Raw genomic sequence first — 14765 nt, 5'->3', positions numbered from 1 at the left:
AAATCAGTTAGGGGAATAAAGGTGCATCATTGGCCAACATTAAGAACAGTCCTTATTGAAGGATAACACAGGCAGGAAAAAGTGTTCCTGAGTAATGGGAGGATTCAAAGTGATAAAAAATATATTTTTATTATTGCACAGCTGAACTGTAGCATTAAGATTACTTTTTGGATGTCACTTATGGTGGGAAATAATTCTTTTCGGTTTGGCCTTGAATTTTCAGGTTTCAGATGAACCTAGATCAAGATACCTAAATTTCTACTGAGAAGCTGCAACAGATGGGAAAGAGGAGGATGAAGTGGAGAAATATAAAGTAGAAAGTTTGTCAACCCTCCCTACAATCACGGATTCCTTTTGGAAATCATCCTAGGCCCCCACATGTTTTTCCTCTGAAAAGGCAAAACATGCTTGAAGAATCTGGGAGAAAAAAATAAGTTTGCAGAAAAAAAACACGGCCGTCTTTTACTTCTCCATTACAACTCATGGTATCTCACCAACATTTGCAATTGTCCAATAGCTCCCCTCATTCCAAAGAATAGAGTCAATTTTTAGTACAGCAAATCAAGTCACCATTCAACATGTTTTATCCTTTTTCTAACTTTTCCTCAGGTTGCTTCTTTTTGAACTCACCAAATCATCTTTGAACTATTGCACTCAAAAAGTGAGATAGAAGGAGGAGAATTGTTCCCAGATAGACAATATTTCACCAATAAGACCAAAACTCAGTCAACACTTCTGTCCCCCAGAAATAGAAACTGTTGACTTACTGTATGTCTAGATTTTACAGCATTATGAGATATTGAGACTAAAAAAACTCCTACACTTACATCTCTGCCAGACGGACCAGGACGGCCTGAGGGACCTTGTTCTCCCTAAAACGAAAAAGTACCATAAACATGTAGTTTATGTGAAATATTCCTAATTTTATCATCTGAACAAACCTGTCAGATAATTTAGATTTAGAAACAAAGCTTTCTTAGTCCAAATATTTATTTTTAGCCATTAGACCATGCTGTTTTTTCCAGAGAAACCTATCCAAGTTACTACTGGATTAGGTTATTCCTTGATATAATATGGGGTGGTGCGGTGGCTCAGTGGTTTGGCTGGAAAGCTGGCAGTCCAGGTTCAAAACCTGAACGCCACGTGATACGATGGGGTGAGTTCCCATCCTTACCCCAGCTCCTGCTAACCTATCAGTTCGAAAGCATGCAAATGCAAGTACATAAAAAGGTACCACTTTGGAAAAGTAACAGCGATCTGTGACATCATGCTGGCCACATGACCGCCGAAATATCTTCATGGCCTTGAAACAGAGATCAGCACTACCCCATATAGTCGGCAATGACTAGTGGAATAAAATCTGCAGGAACTCCTTTATATTTTTCTTTTGATATAATATGGTCAATTCAGAATGAATATATATATATATATATATACCTTCTCTCCTTCAGGACCGGGCAATCCACGTTCTCCCTAGAAGAGTAAAGAAATTTTTGCAAAAGGTACATATCAGGCAAAATGCATTTTGTTTCCATAAAAAACATACCATAGCAATGGCTTTATTGAGCTTTATACTTTCCTATTCTGCTCATTCAGAAAAATTCTGAATCCAAATGAAACCCTTTTTTTACATTAAGGATGGATCTGAAGATAATTCCTAAATTACATTCTAGACACTCCAGTTGATAAAAATTTCAGACAACACATCAAATATGTTTGGATGTCACAAGTATATTTGACTTCACTGTACAATGATGGTAACTACATTAACAGGCCATGAATTGTTATATAAGAAATTAGAAAAATCAAATTATATAATTCACACACATACAAGTTAGCCCTTGATTTGAAAACTTGATCCAAACCACTCGCAGGCAACCTTCCATCATGAACAGGAATTTAGTTCATTCACAGCTTTGTTCCACCCAAATCTTACCTTCTCTGCAGATGGCCCAAGTGCACCAGGCAGACCACGGTCTCCCTATTACAAGAAGGGGAGGGGGGATTCCAAAATTAAGTATTAGAAGCACCAACGGGTACAAATAATTCACGAAGGGACAAAAGCCATAGGTGTAAAATGAAAGGTTTATTTGTAAGGACTCTCTAATCTCATCCAAATCAATTTCCTATAAAGAAACAACAAACAAACAAACAGCTCTCCCTATCAGTGAATTAGGCTGAACCTTCTGCAGAAAATTTCCCCAGAAATGTGTATCATCAAAAGTAAAAATGATATGAATATAACTGCCCACTGCCCATACAGATAGAAGATCTCTGGGAACAATGCTTATCTCATTCAGTATAGACATTAGTGATATCAACTGTTGTGGTCACCTTTCTTATTTAGAAGTGTGATTAATATGGGATTATTCTTCCAAGTCTAAATGCAGCACTGGCATTTGAGCAACACCTACCTTGATCCCAGGTTCACCTGGAGGTCCTCGGGGGCCCTAAAGATAACAGTAAGAACATTTTTTGTTTGGGGAATTAGTGAGCAATCTAATGCATATTGTTCTCTTGGGACTGATTTACCCATTCATTTTTAAGTTAAATTATTTTAAAAATGGGAAAAATAATGTACGGTAATAGTGAGTATGGGAATTGGTTTACTGTCCATATTATTATTTAATTTGTTTAACAAATTTATATAGCCACCTATCCACTAATGGGATTTTGAGCAGCAAACAAAAGATAAAACATAATACATAGTCAAACAATTAATATTTCTTAATGCAGACAAATGAATGCAACATAAGAAAATGACCCCTGTTGTTCATCATTATATTACCAGCCACGGAAAAATGCTGAAAAATTAAAGTGCATCTTTGATTGGATTAGAGATATTTTAAAAGGTAGGAAATTGCTTTTATTGAAAAATTACCAGAACAGCCAAAAGTTGGAAGTATCCTAAAATTAAGGCTAAATTAATTTAAATTTGATCATTGTTTGTAATCTGTATTACATCTGAGAAAAACAGTTGAATGCATAGCTTAGCATAGCTTATATTGGGCATCAGTAATACAGAAAGATGCTAGAAACAGATGATCACTTTTGTGACAATGACAAAGAGATAAATTTATACTGCTCAGGATTATGTTAACCACATCTGTATTTTTACTAAGAAAACCACCACATGCCTTCAGACCTTCTTGGATGAGAAGAGCAATGTCTTCAAAGAAAAACCAAAAAGTCCAGTTGCCTCTTGAAAAAAATCACCTTTGGGACACCACATGGGTAAATAAATAATCTGTGTGGCCATTAGGAGTCAATTTGATGGTACCGTGTTTCCCCCAAAATAAGATAGGGTCTTATTTTCTTTTGACCCCGAAATAAGCGTTTAGCCTTATTTTTGGGAAGGTCTTATTATTTTTGAGGTGCAGGAGGCAGTGAGCATGATCACCTCATGGCTACTGCTGTGTTGCAATATTTTGGGGGCTTATTATTTGGGGGAGGGCTTATTTTAGCACATGTGCTCAAAAGCCCAATTGGGCTTATTATCAGGGGAGGTCTTATTTTTGGAGAAATAGGGTACATATTCAATCAATCAATTAATCAATCAAACAAACAATCTCCAAAAATATCCCTCTATTTATTTCAGTCTTGCCAAACCTAGCCCCCTTTTCTAACCCATCAGCTACTTGTAGCACTTGCTCAAAGAAGAGCCAAATGCAGGTACAAAAGGAAATATATGGATGTATCATGATCTCAGCCTTCTCGTCACTGCTCACCAGACCATTCCATTAAGCAAAGGACATTTCCAAATCAAAACCTATATGAATCCATGACCCAGGATCATTTTCTGTTATACAATCCTATATGGAATATGTACTGCTAGAACCACCTAGAAGACACCGATTAATAACTCATTCAAGTTATTGATTTTGAACTAAGGAATAAGGGATTTTAATTTCAGTCCTTGAATGTTCTCTCCATCCAGCCCTTAAAAAAATCCTGTTGAATAAACCTGCTTTGTCTCCAAGTAGCTGTGGTTTGGCTATGTGGAAAAAAATGTTGTCCTACATTGATCCTATGAAAATGTACTATTATTATCTAGGGAGCTTCCCACATAGCCAAACAGCTGGGCTCCTGAAAGCAGAGGATACCTTTTAGAAAGCTTCTCAGGGAAGATTTTAAGAGCAGGACAAATTCATAACAAGAAAGGTATCTCTCAGTAATTTAGGTCATGAATATTTTTGGATTTGAAAGATTAGACCCAATAACTTAATTTAACTATGAATGAATGAATGAATGAATACATGCACATATATGCCCTCCGCTCACCCGTGTATGGGTATGCATGTATAACATACAGATCTTTAAAATGAGCATAATATTGTCCTGATATGCAACAACACGAAATTTTAGGACAGTCCCATTTATAAGGCCTTGAAGTGTTTTAATCTTGATCTATGACATGAGACATGAATACTTAAGGTCAATTCTAAGTTGTTCAGAAATAATCATGAATAGCACAATTGTGCAAGTTGAGGATCAAAGAGCACTCCCACATGGCATACCTATTTTCAGAGTTTGGAATCACGATGTCAACTTGTAAAGCGTTGCCATGACTATTATCGGGTTGGCATTGGAGGGAGGGTTCCATGCATACCTTCGGCCAGAGTCGGATCTCATATTTCTACAACCTTGTTGGTGAATGTGATTTATGACCAAGACAGAGGGGAGGGGACACAGGGGTAAAGTTCAAACGCAATTAAGCGGAAGTCAGTTTCTGCTCCGCAGGAGATCATGCCACAATGTTGATCCTAATAAATGAATGGATTTCTTTTGAACTTTGTCTCGAGGCTCGTAAATTAATTAGGTCATCTTCTGGGAACTTCACACACATTTGGACAAGGCTAATTTTTGACCCGTTAATTTTTTCCCCTATTACTGTAGCTGGTCTTAGTCTCTGTTTATTACAATATACTTTGACAACCCATAAGGACCCCAGCTGCTTTCTTGAACTTAAATGGCGAGAAGCAATATTATTGCGCATCATGCACATACTGATGGAATTTGATTTCAAAATTTCTGATGACAATCAATAGTTTTTCACATAAATTTTAAATACTAGGCAGTACAAGGCCAGCCCAGCTAATCTTTGTTAAGTTTACTCATTTAAGTTTAAGTTGAAAAGGTTTCTGTTTGCTAGGCTCTTAAGAACATTAAGAGAGAATGTTTTTCTCTAAAAACTCACCCGATCTCCAGGGTCTCCAGTACGTCCAGGGGGTCCAGGAAAACCTTCTTCTCCATCTCCCTTTAACATAAAGCAAAGCAGTGACCACTCATAATAAACTTAAGGAAGTTTGCTGGTTAAAAGCAGGAAGCGAAATCTACAGAACTTTCAGCTCAAATTCATTTGTATCAGCACAATTCTGGATTCATACACTCAGATACACAACGTCTGCAGGTAGTCCTTGACTAATGCCAAATGCTTAATAAAAGTTATGGTGGACTCCTCACAGTTACTTACAACCTGTTTTTAAAGTTATGAGATAGCCACACACCCCTATCATCATATGATCATATTTTGGACGTTTTGCAGCTGGCTCACTTTAAGGGCCGTTTGCAGTGTCACACAGTCATCTGAACTGCCTTGTAATGTTTTTTTTTGCAAGTTTCCAGCATTTATTTCCAGTTTGGGGGAAAAACCACACAATGGATGAAAAAAAGTCATAAAATTGGGTCTGATCTCATAATGCTTCAACTTATGACCAGAACAGCTTACAACCACAATTCCAGGCTCAATTCTGATCATAAATTGAGGACTACTACTACTACTCAGAAGCAGCAATATAGAAGGCTTCTATCTAGAATTTTGAATGGGAATCAACCCCCTCCCTCCCTCCAAAAAACAAACAAACCAATGGAGTACAATCTAGGCTCCATTCACCCTTTCAGTCAATGAACAGATCCTTGCCTTACCTTATCACCTTTTTGTCCTGGAGTTCCAGGGGGTCCCCTGGGCCCAGGTTCTCCAGGAATACCCTGGGGAGTAGGGAAACAAGAGGTAAACACAAAAGACCAAATTTTAATTCTTTGCAATTAAGCAATCATTTACTGGTTGTTCATTTTTCTAGGAGATTCAGATGTCCTCTCTTATGACAATACTTTTGTTTCAGACATTATTCTCCAGACTTTGAATTTTACAAACGTGCTCCAACAAATACTTTTAAATGTCATTCTTATTCCTTCACATATACCCATCCAGTGTTTCTCAAGTATGAATAATATCTACATTCATAAATCCCATCTTTGAACTACAGGTTGTCCTATAGTCCCAAAACTAAAACATGGCAAAGAATGTACTCACTGGAACACCAGGTTCTCCTCTGACCACACCCCCATCACCTGGTCCAGGAGGGCCCTAGGAAGAAAATAAAGGTGAGCTCTGGATCTCTGTGTTTCTCCCATTTCACATTGGGAAAATAAAGCACATTAAAAGGGTACAGGAACACAAAGAAAGAAGGAACCAAATCCTAAAGGGATGGAGAAAAAAGAAATAGCAGGAGAGAAAAATCTACTAAAAGGGGGGTGGGGGGGATACCCAGGGAAGCAGAAGGAGGGTGGAGCAGAGTGAAAAGGGCAAAGCATCCAGAAGAAAAGGCAGTTTACATAAAGAAGACTGTGAACAGGGTTTTTATATATTTTGTGCCTGGCCAAATCCCTCACAGTTGTTAATTTGGGAACTTTTCAACACTCCAAATGTGCTCACAGACACGCACAAATCAAAGTTACTAAAAGTCTTTGTCCTTTTGTTGTGTAGGAAGTTAGCACCCACCCCTCTCCTAGAGAAATAAAATATCCTGGGAAATATTGAAAAGGCAGAATATTATATTTCCCTGGATCAGAAATGAAGAAACATGTTTCTAGACAGGAAAGAGACTCACTCTTAATAGCCCCCACCTCTGATAATGGGCCATTTAAAAAGCCTGGGCCAGTCTACTCTACATAACAAAGACCCCTCACCTTCAGCTCCAGGGTAATAGGATTAAGGCATGATAGTATTAGCCCTTTACCCATCTCACCACAGGACACCTGGGAAGAAGCAATGCTCAACCAAACTTGGACTCAAGACAGCTTACAGAGTTGCCCCTGCATGGCCCACGGAGTCTGACAACCAATCAGAATACATTTCTCATAGAGGAACAGGAAACAGAGAGGTGGGGCCGAACAGAGTATAAAAAACCCAGCAAGTCCCTATTTTGTTTCTCTTTTCTTCTTTATCCAACATCCGGAAGCATGTGACCCCCTTTTCTGTTCAGGAGCTCAAGCCATGTGATCCTGTCCACCATTAAACCATCTTTCCAAGCAGCCTCCATGTTTCCAGTGTCTTTTTCCCCACTTGGAGCCGAACCCAGAAGGACATTTCTTTCAACAGTTGTTTCCTGAAGCACACTGCAGTCTTCATGCTTGCTTTCACTCAGAGCAGCACTGTCCTGTCACGTTTACTTAGAAGTAACATTTCCAGATTTTAGGGGAACTTCCTCCAAGGAAGCCAGGACAGAGAAATGAATCTCAACACTCTGTTTTGGTTACAATCTAACCAAAAGTCTTTATTGGTCTATATGACTGTTTAGCAACTGAATTAGTGACTGATTTCTCAACAAAAACAGAGCAGGCAGGGAAAAGGAAGGATCACTTACTCGCTCACCTCGGTCGCCCTTCTCGCCCTGTAAATAAAATTATCGTATATGTAAGCATATGCATTAGGCTCAGCAGAGAAACTAATTGTGAGAAAGCACAAATATTGGGTAAAAGGAAATAGTGACTATACATACAGTGAATATGTAATTCTAGAGCTTATCCAAAAAGTATGGCAAAAAGAAACGCTTCAGAGTTAGTCTATACCAAGTTATTCTTGTTATGTAACGGAGTTAGGGTTTATTATTATTTTCTTAAATTTCCAAAATTATTGACACTTGTTTGTTCAACTGTCCATCACCTTACACATGAGATAAGGGACATGGGTGTAGTGAAAAGCAATATGTGGGATTGGGAGACATATGAAGCAGTTCCAAGTTTACTGGAAGTATCCCGAAATAGGAGAAATGTTCCTGTTTCAAAGCGCCTTCAGTTAGGTCAGAACACCTGTTTAAAAACAAGCACTGTAACTCTATGAATCACATGGAGGCCAATTCCAGAGGTATTGCATACCTGTGCAAGAAGGAGAAGGAAGGTTAAATACAAGGGTGATCATTGCTACTTTGCCAGTTTACTAACAGGGCACTATTAATGGACTTGAAGGCAGGTGCACAAAGGGACTTTATGAGCATACAGATGGACTGCATAGCTTGACTTCATATTCAGAAATGAGCATGAATAGTTTCAATTGTTAAATCACTGCAAGGAGAAGAAGTCGTACCTTGATGGAAATGCCAGCAGGCCCTGCTGGCCCACGAGGTCCTGCTAGCCCAGGATCCCCTATAGGACCCCGGAGGCCTGGAAGTCCTGGGCTTCCCTTCAGACAGAGAAAAAGAAAAAAGACACTTAGCAAGGACTGCCTTCCCTTTGGTACTTGGCCAAAGGAGCAGGTATCAAGTGAGGCCTGCAATTCAATACACACATCTACGGAAGTGAAGCATGAAGGGAAAACAGTGGGCTTTATGATGAAGTAAATATCCATAGGATTGCTGTGCATGTTTCAAAGTTCGATCAGAAGTGGTGAAATAGCCATAGGATGATGTAAAGAAATATTTCTATGTGGCAAATGACACATACATGAGGACCTCATGACGGTTAGGATAGTTCCTCCCCACCACCCCTCCATTTCCGTGGGAATCCTGTTTTCAGTTTCTTTTTCTTCCTTCTCCCTCCTATTTGTCTGTAGGGTGTTACTTACTGGATTGCCAGGCTCTCCCTTTAGGCCAGGAAGGCCTATTCCTCCATTTAATGGTATTCCAGGCTCCCCCTGACCAAGACAAAAGTTTAATGTTATCTTATCATAGTACGAGATGCAGTGGCTCAGTGGCTAAGACGTTGAGCTTGTCGATTAGAAGGTTAGCAGTTCAGTGGTTCAAATTCCTAGTTTGGAGTGAGCTCCTGTTACTTGTCCCAACTTCTGCCAACCTAGCAGTTTGAAAGCACGTAAAAATGAAAGTAGAAAAATAGGGACCACCTTTGGTGGGAAGGTAACAGCGTTCCATGTGCCTTCATTGTTTAGTCATGCTGGCCACATGACTATGGAGACATCTTCAGAGATGAGCACCGCCCCCTACGGCTGGGAACGACTAGCATGCATGTGTGGGGGTACCTTTACCTTATCATAGTACAGTTTAGGAATTAAACAAGAACCTATCTAGGATGTCAAGAGGAGCATGGAAATATCTTTCCAAGCATAAACTGAAGAGATCACAAATTGTGAATCACAATTGATATTTACCAGGACTTTTCCTTATGCTGAGTGTTAAGAGAAGAATTGCATGAAAAAGAGAAATTAGATGGGACAGTGCAGGAACTCTTAACAGCGTGCTACTGTTAATCACTTTACAATGAATCTGAGATTATTATTATTTAAATATAATAGAGTTGGAGCTAAGAGTAGATAGATGTGCTCTGTGTTTTAGACAACTCCCAAATGAGGGATCAGAGTCCCACAGTTTTATTTTGATTAAATGTGATTATTCGTATGAAAACCAGTATCAGTAAAATATCAGGTTGCAAATACTGATGTGTTGATAAAAGCAAGGCTTTCTATTTGCATTATGATGAAGCCATTCTGATGGCAGATTTCAGAGAGTGTGAAGTATTCTCGGCTTTCTTCTGCTCACCTACATTTATTCCCATTTGACTATGATCATCATCAGATAATTATCTCCATTCTGAACTTATGATGCCAGAACAACTGTTACTTTCAGACAGATAGTACAAAGTTGGACCCTTTTTATTATTAGGATTTCCGATCAGCAACTCTGGTGCTGGAGTACTCCTTAGGAGGAGTGACTGGAAAAGTTAAGGCATATATTACATGGAAATGTTACATATCCTACCACAACAAATTACCTCTATATCAGCGGTTCTCAACCTGTGGGTTGCAACCACTTTGGGGGTCGAATGACCCTTTCACAAGGGTCGCCTAAGACATGGGTGCATGCTGCCCTCTTCTCTCTGATAGCCGCCTGGTTAAAAAGCCATCCCAGTGGCCTTTTTCCCTGGGGGGCTCTACAGAACATCCCAAGACCGATGCCACCACATCTGCCGTCTTTGGGACAGGTCCTCTTTAGAAGGATGAGACCCCGCTGGTCCCCTTCGCGTTCCTCACCTTCCAGCCATGGCCCCACGCTGTGGAAAACATAGGCGCGCACACGCCCTGCACAATTACATCCCGGGGCAGGACCAAAGCCAACTGGCCCTTCCGCCCGGGTGAGTGAGAACAAGTTCCCACCATTATGAAGTCTCTGAGGCTGTAATTGTATGGGGTGTGTGCACACGCCTATGTTTTCCATGGCGTGGAGCCGTGCCGAGGCTCTGGGTGATGACTCCGGAGCCCATCCATGGGGGGCAGGGTCCCCCTCATGTTCCTTGTCTTCCCAGATGGGCTCCAGAGTCATCACCAGCCGCGCTGAGCCTCGGTGAGGCTCCATGCCATGGAAAACATAGGCGCGCGCACCCCCCCCCGCACAATTACAGCCTTGGATTCTTTGTTGATGGCGGAAACTTGTTCTCATGTGCCCAGGTTTCTGCAGAAGCTTCCCTCCGAAACTCTTCAAAGCCCTCCGAGGGAGGAAGGGCCAGTTGTGAGAGCGGCTTTGGTCCTGCTCCAGGCTGTAATTGCGTGTGGCATGCACGCGCCTAGGTTTTCTATGGTGCGGGGCCGCAGCTGGAAGATGAAGAACGCGAGGAAGATGAAGAGGACCTGTCCAAAAGACGGCAGATGGTACATGAGGAACTGTATTAAAGGGCCGCGGCATTGGGAAGGTTGAGAACCACTGCTCTATATGGTCCTTTTCCCAGTCAAACTCTCAAAAATCCACTTACCGGCTCACCTTTCTCTCCTCTTGGCCCAATTTGGCCAATCAAACCACGCTCTCCCTGAAAGGCAAAAGATAAGGAATAAATGGCTCTTCAGTTGGAAACAAGGAATTTAATGGCAAATATTATCTTTACGTACTTGGTTTCCTCTGAGACCAGGAAGGCCAGGGCTGCCCTATGAAGAGAAGTGGGGGGAGAGGAAAAAAAGTGAATAGGACTTGCTTTCCTATGGTGGGAATAAGAAAAGAGAGGCAAGGAGTAAAATGAAGCAATATATTTGAAAATAAATCCTAGATCCAAATAAAGTAGGCTAGCATTAGACATGGTAAACACATGAACTTAGTACTGGGTACATGAAGTATCTCAGTTATAGATAAGTCACCAAATCTTCATTGTGGTCTTGGGGAATCACATACATGTGGGATCAATATAATATACAGATGTTGGGCAGAAACAATCATAAAACCAGAGGCTCCTTGTCTTTGTGTTTGGCACCAGTATATTTTTCTGTCGCAAGCAGAGATCCATATCCTTTTTTTTTTCCTTTTTGGCACTTGGTTCATCAGAATGAGACTGAGCATGGAGCTTGGATTTTTGCACTTGTACCACCTTTAAAATAGTACAGAGTTGTACTGGTGGAGGAGTCACAATATTATGTCAAACCAAAATGCTTAACGACATAAGGCTTCACAAAAACCTTTCAGTTCTAGAAAGTTTTATTTCTGCTTAAGAACAAAACTGCAGGCTTCACTGTGCCCATGAAGAAAAAAATTGTTCAGTAAAAAAGTATGTATTTCAAAGGTTCCAGGCAGCTTGCAGTGGCAGACACTATCTCAATTACAGCAAAGCATTGGGGACATTTAAGAACGTGTTTGCATGCAACTATACATGCATGCAAAATGTTAAAAAGGTTAATTACCGGCTGACCAGGAGAACCTGGGCTGCCAGGAAGACCAGGATTCCCTGGTGCTCCATCTGCTCCTGAAAATCCCTAGAAGAAAATAGAAACACTAAGAACATATCTTTGCAAAAATTATTTACATTTAAGAATCAAAAGCACAGCCATGGAAACACAGATAGAATTTCAGCTTTCTCTAAATTCCAACTGTCTTCATCATGTGATCTGGAGAACAAATCCAGAATGGGCCAGATAGTAGAAAGTTGCAAAAGTATCTAATGAAAATTATGATGATGCTAAAATGTCAGGTACATCAATGTAGTTGAGCATATAGCACAAATCATTTACTGATGCCATTTTGTATCAGTATGCAAAATATTACAAGTATGAAATTTACATTATTTGCACAATGCATTCTCATGGAAGGTTGGAAAATTGGGTTCACAATTCAGAACTTGATTCATATCTATTATCAAATAATGGCTTGCAGGTCTAAACAAATCTTTACAGAGTTATAACTTTCCTCCAACCTACTGTAAGGCTAGAATGTATTTTATATTTATGTATATGCTTACCAAATTTTATTTAATGTCCTCAAGTCATAATGTCATCACATGGCAAATGGGTTCTAATTCCCATGAATTCCCTGTTTCAGTGCTATATTCTATAACTTCATACTTTGGGCAAGGAGTCACAATTGAAGGTTTTCTTATATAAAAGCAATCTTACAAACAGAAAGGTAATACATCAGAAAAATATGTTGCAGCTTGGTCTTCTCATTTTCCTCTAAAAGTTCACTTAAGTTAATGTAAATGTAGTCATGTAAGCCTTTAAATGTAATCGGAGGTAATAAAGACACAGACACGAAGTTTCAGGGTACAATAAATTCAAAACTGTTTTGTTTATGGATCATCTTCATTAATCCAGAATTTCTTGTTTCAGAGAAATAGAGAGAGATGTTAGAAGATTTGCAGCAAGCATAACCAACACCTGTCATTCCAATAATGGTTTAGTTTTAAGGATCCAAAAACAGAGGACAAAGACTTTATAGCGCACCAATTTGAATCAGGAGCCCAGATTTACACCAAGTCTGTAAAATAAACCTGGAGTTCCTCTAAGAAAATTAATCTAGGGCTGCAACCAAAAATGCCACTCTTCACATAATGGAAGACCTGCTACTCACCAAGTCACCAATGAGATCCACATTGTCCCCAAGTAAATGCAGATGGACAGCAAAGAGAGAGAGAATTTCAGAAGAGAAAGTTCCAGATGACTCAGGCAAGAGAACTAAACCACACATTATAAGAGAAGGCAGAAAGCTTTAAAAATGGTTTATCAGTAGAGGCACTCTTCAGCTTAAAAGATGCATATAATCAGTGGTGGGATTCAACCGGTGTAACAAACGGTTCGTGCACAGTGCATTTAAAAAAGCTCTAAAACCTACCTTCTATGCACCAGTTTTACTGGTGAGTAAAACAGCTGAGGCGCAGCAATCCGCTCTACTGCGCCTATCAGCTGGGCTTCAAACAAAGGAAATATAGGACAGACTAGTGCAGAGACGGGTGGGCGGGGCCAACTGATCGCCGGAACTACCAGTTCACTAGAACCCCTCCGTACCGGCTGAATCTTACCCCTGCATATAATAGAATTCACTGATTGTTGATGCAAAATTTGTTGAAGACTGATAGAGAAGAAGAACTAGGAAAGTTTCTCCTTTTAAAGAGTCTGTAACATTCAGCTCTTGGTTTTCTATTTCATTCAGGCTACTGTACATTCATGCTGTGAGAACTCACCCTCTCTCCTTTTTCACCCCGCCTCTCAACAGTGTCACCTGGGGGACCTCGTGGTCCCATTGGACCTGGAGGACCTTGGATCCCATTGCGTCCCTGAGGGAGAAAAAAAGAATAATTTTGTTGTATAATTGGGTACACTCTGCTTCTTATAGCTGGATTACTGTGCTTAGTTGTCAATATCCTTCATGGATATACCCTTTTATACAACGAAGGAACAGCAGCAGTACGATTCTCAAGGGGAGAAGGCTGGGGGGATGGAACCAAAATTTAATTAATTGTAAGGGGAAACATTTCAGTTTCCTTGTGATCAGGTAAGTGAGATAATATTCTTACATCAAAATCCCTCTTCTATGTGCTCTGTAGCTTCTTGGAATTGAAATGACTATTATTAAATATCATAATTAATTATTGGCTGCTAAATTAAATTATTTTTTCATATTTCTCATAACAGGTCTTTAGGATTTAGGAAGATTATCCTGTGTTGTTGGGAGATTATATACAATACCCATAGATTTCTTTGATTTTCTGATTGACACTCCAAATGGCCAATGTATGTACACAGACTCTGATAAAGAATTAATTACTTCATGACTGAAATTTCAAGCCAATCTGTTCAGAAGAAATTTCACTGCGTTTTGTGTGTCTCTCTCTCTGTGTACATGTATGTATATGTATATATGTGTGTGTCTATCTATCTATCTATCTATCTATCTATCTATCTATCTATCTATCTAATATATACAGAGAGATCGATTTCCTATTGGAAACTATAGGAATGTACATACATGTTTCAGAACTGTTCCATTTTAGGTGATGTTAAATCCCCATTTATCAGATTTATACGTCCTATTTGTAAAAGCAAATGGATGAGGAAAAAAAATCCTTTTTAAAAAAGAAATGGTATAACATCATACACCAACATTATACTTAATGTATAACTTACAAATGCTATTGTTTCTTAATAGAATGTAACAGAAACTCTGCCTAATGATGATGCAGAATGGAAGAAAAAAAAATCTTCTTGGGCAGCAACACAATCAACTCAAAAATCTTCCTTGAAAAATCATGTAATTTGGAAACATTCAGCCTTGGAAAAAAGACTT

General features: G+C 39.5%; 1 protein-coding gene across 3 annotated transcripts in view; it reads right to left on the bottom strand.

Annotated features, from left to right (window-relative positions):
• Nucleotides 1–14765, bottom strand: part of COL7A1 (collagen type VII alpha 1 chain) — a 152750-nt gene that overhangs the window by 89233 nt on the left and 48752 nt on the right. For all 3 annotated transcript variants that reach the window (XM_081938128.1, XM_081938129.1, XM_081938130.1), the window contains exons 34-47: nt 13663–13755; nt 11891–11962; nt 11111–11146; nt 10978–11031; nt 8843–8911; nt 8366–8461; nt 7647–7673; nt 6314–6367; nt 5926–5988; nt 5198–5257; nt 2415–2450; nt 1937–1981; nt 1438–1473; nt 828–872 (exon numbers count right to left, since the gene is read on the bottom strand). In XM_081938128.1, coding sequence (XP_081794254.1) covers nt 828–872; nt 1438–1473; nt 1937–1981; nt 2415–2450; nt 5198–5257; nt 5926–5988; nt 6314–6367; nt 7647–7673; nt 8366–8461; nt 8843–8911; nt 10978–11031; nt 11111–11146; nt 11891–11962; nt 13663–13755 — 786 coding nt within the window. The remainder of the gene's footprint in view (nt 1–827; nt 873–1437; nt 1474–1936; nt 1982–2414; nt 2451–5197; nt 5258–5925; nt 5989–6313; nt 6368–7646; nt 7674–8365; nt 8462–8842; nt 8912–10977; nt 11032–11110; nt 11147–11890; nt 11963–13662; nt 13756–14765) is intronic.

Source organism: Natrix helvetica (assembly GCF_964273705.1).
Source record: "Natrix helvetica genome assembly, chromosome: 1".
NCBI classification, from domain to species: domain Eukaryota; kingdom Metazoa; phylum Chordata; class Lepidosauria; order Squamata; family Natricidae; genus Natrix; species Natrix helvetica.
The sequence above is the reverse complement of the archived record's forward strand: the minus strand, read 5'-3'. Positions and strand labels throughout refer to the sequence as shown.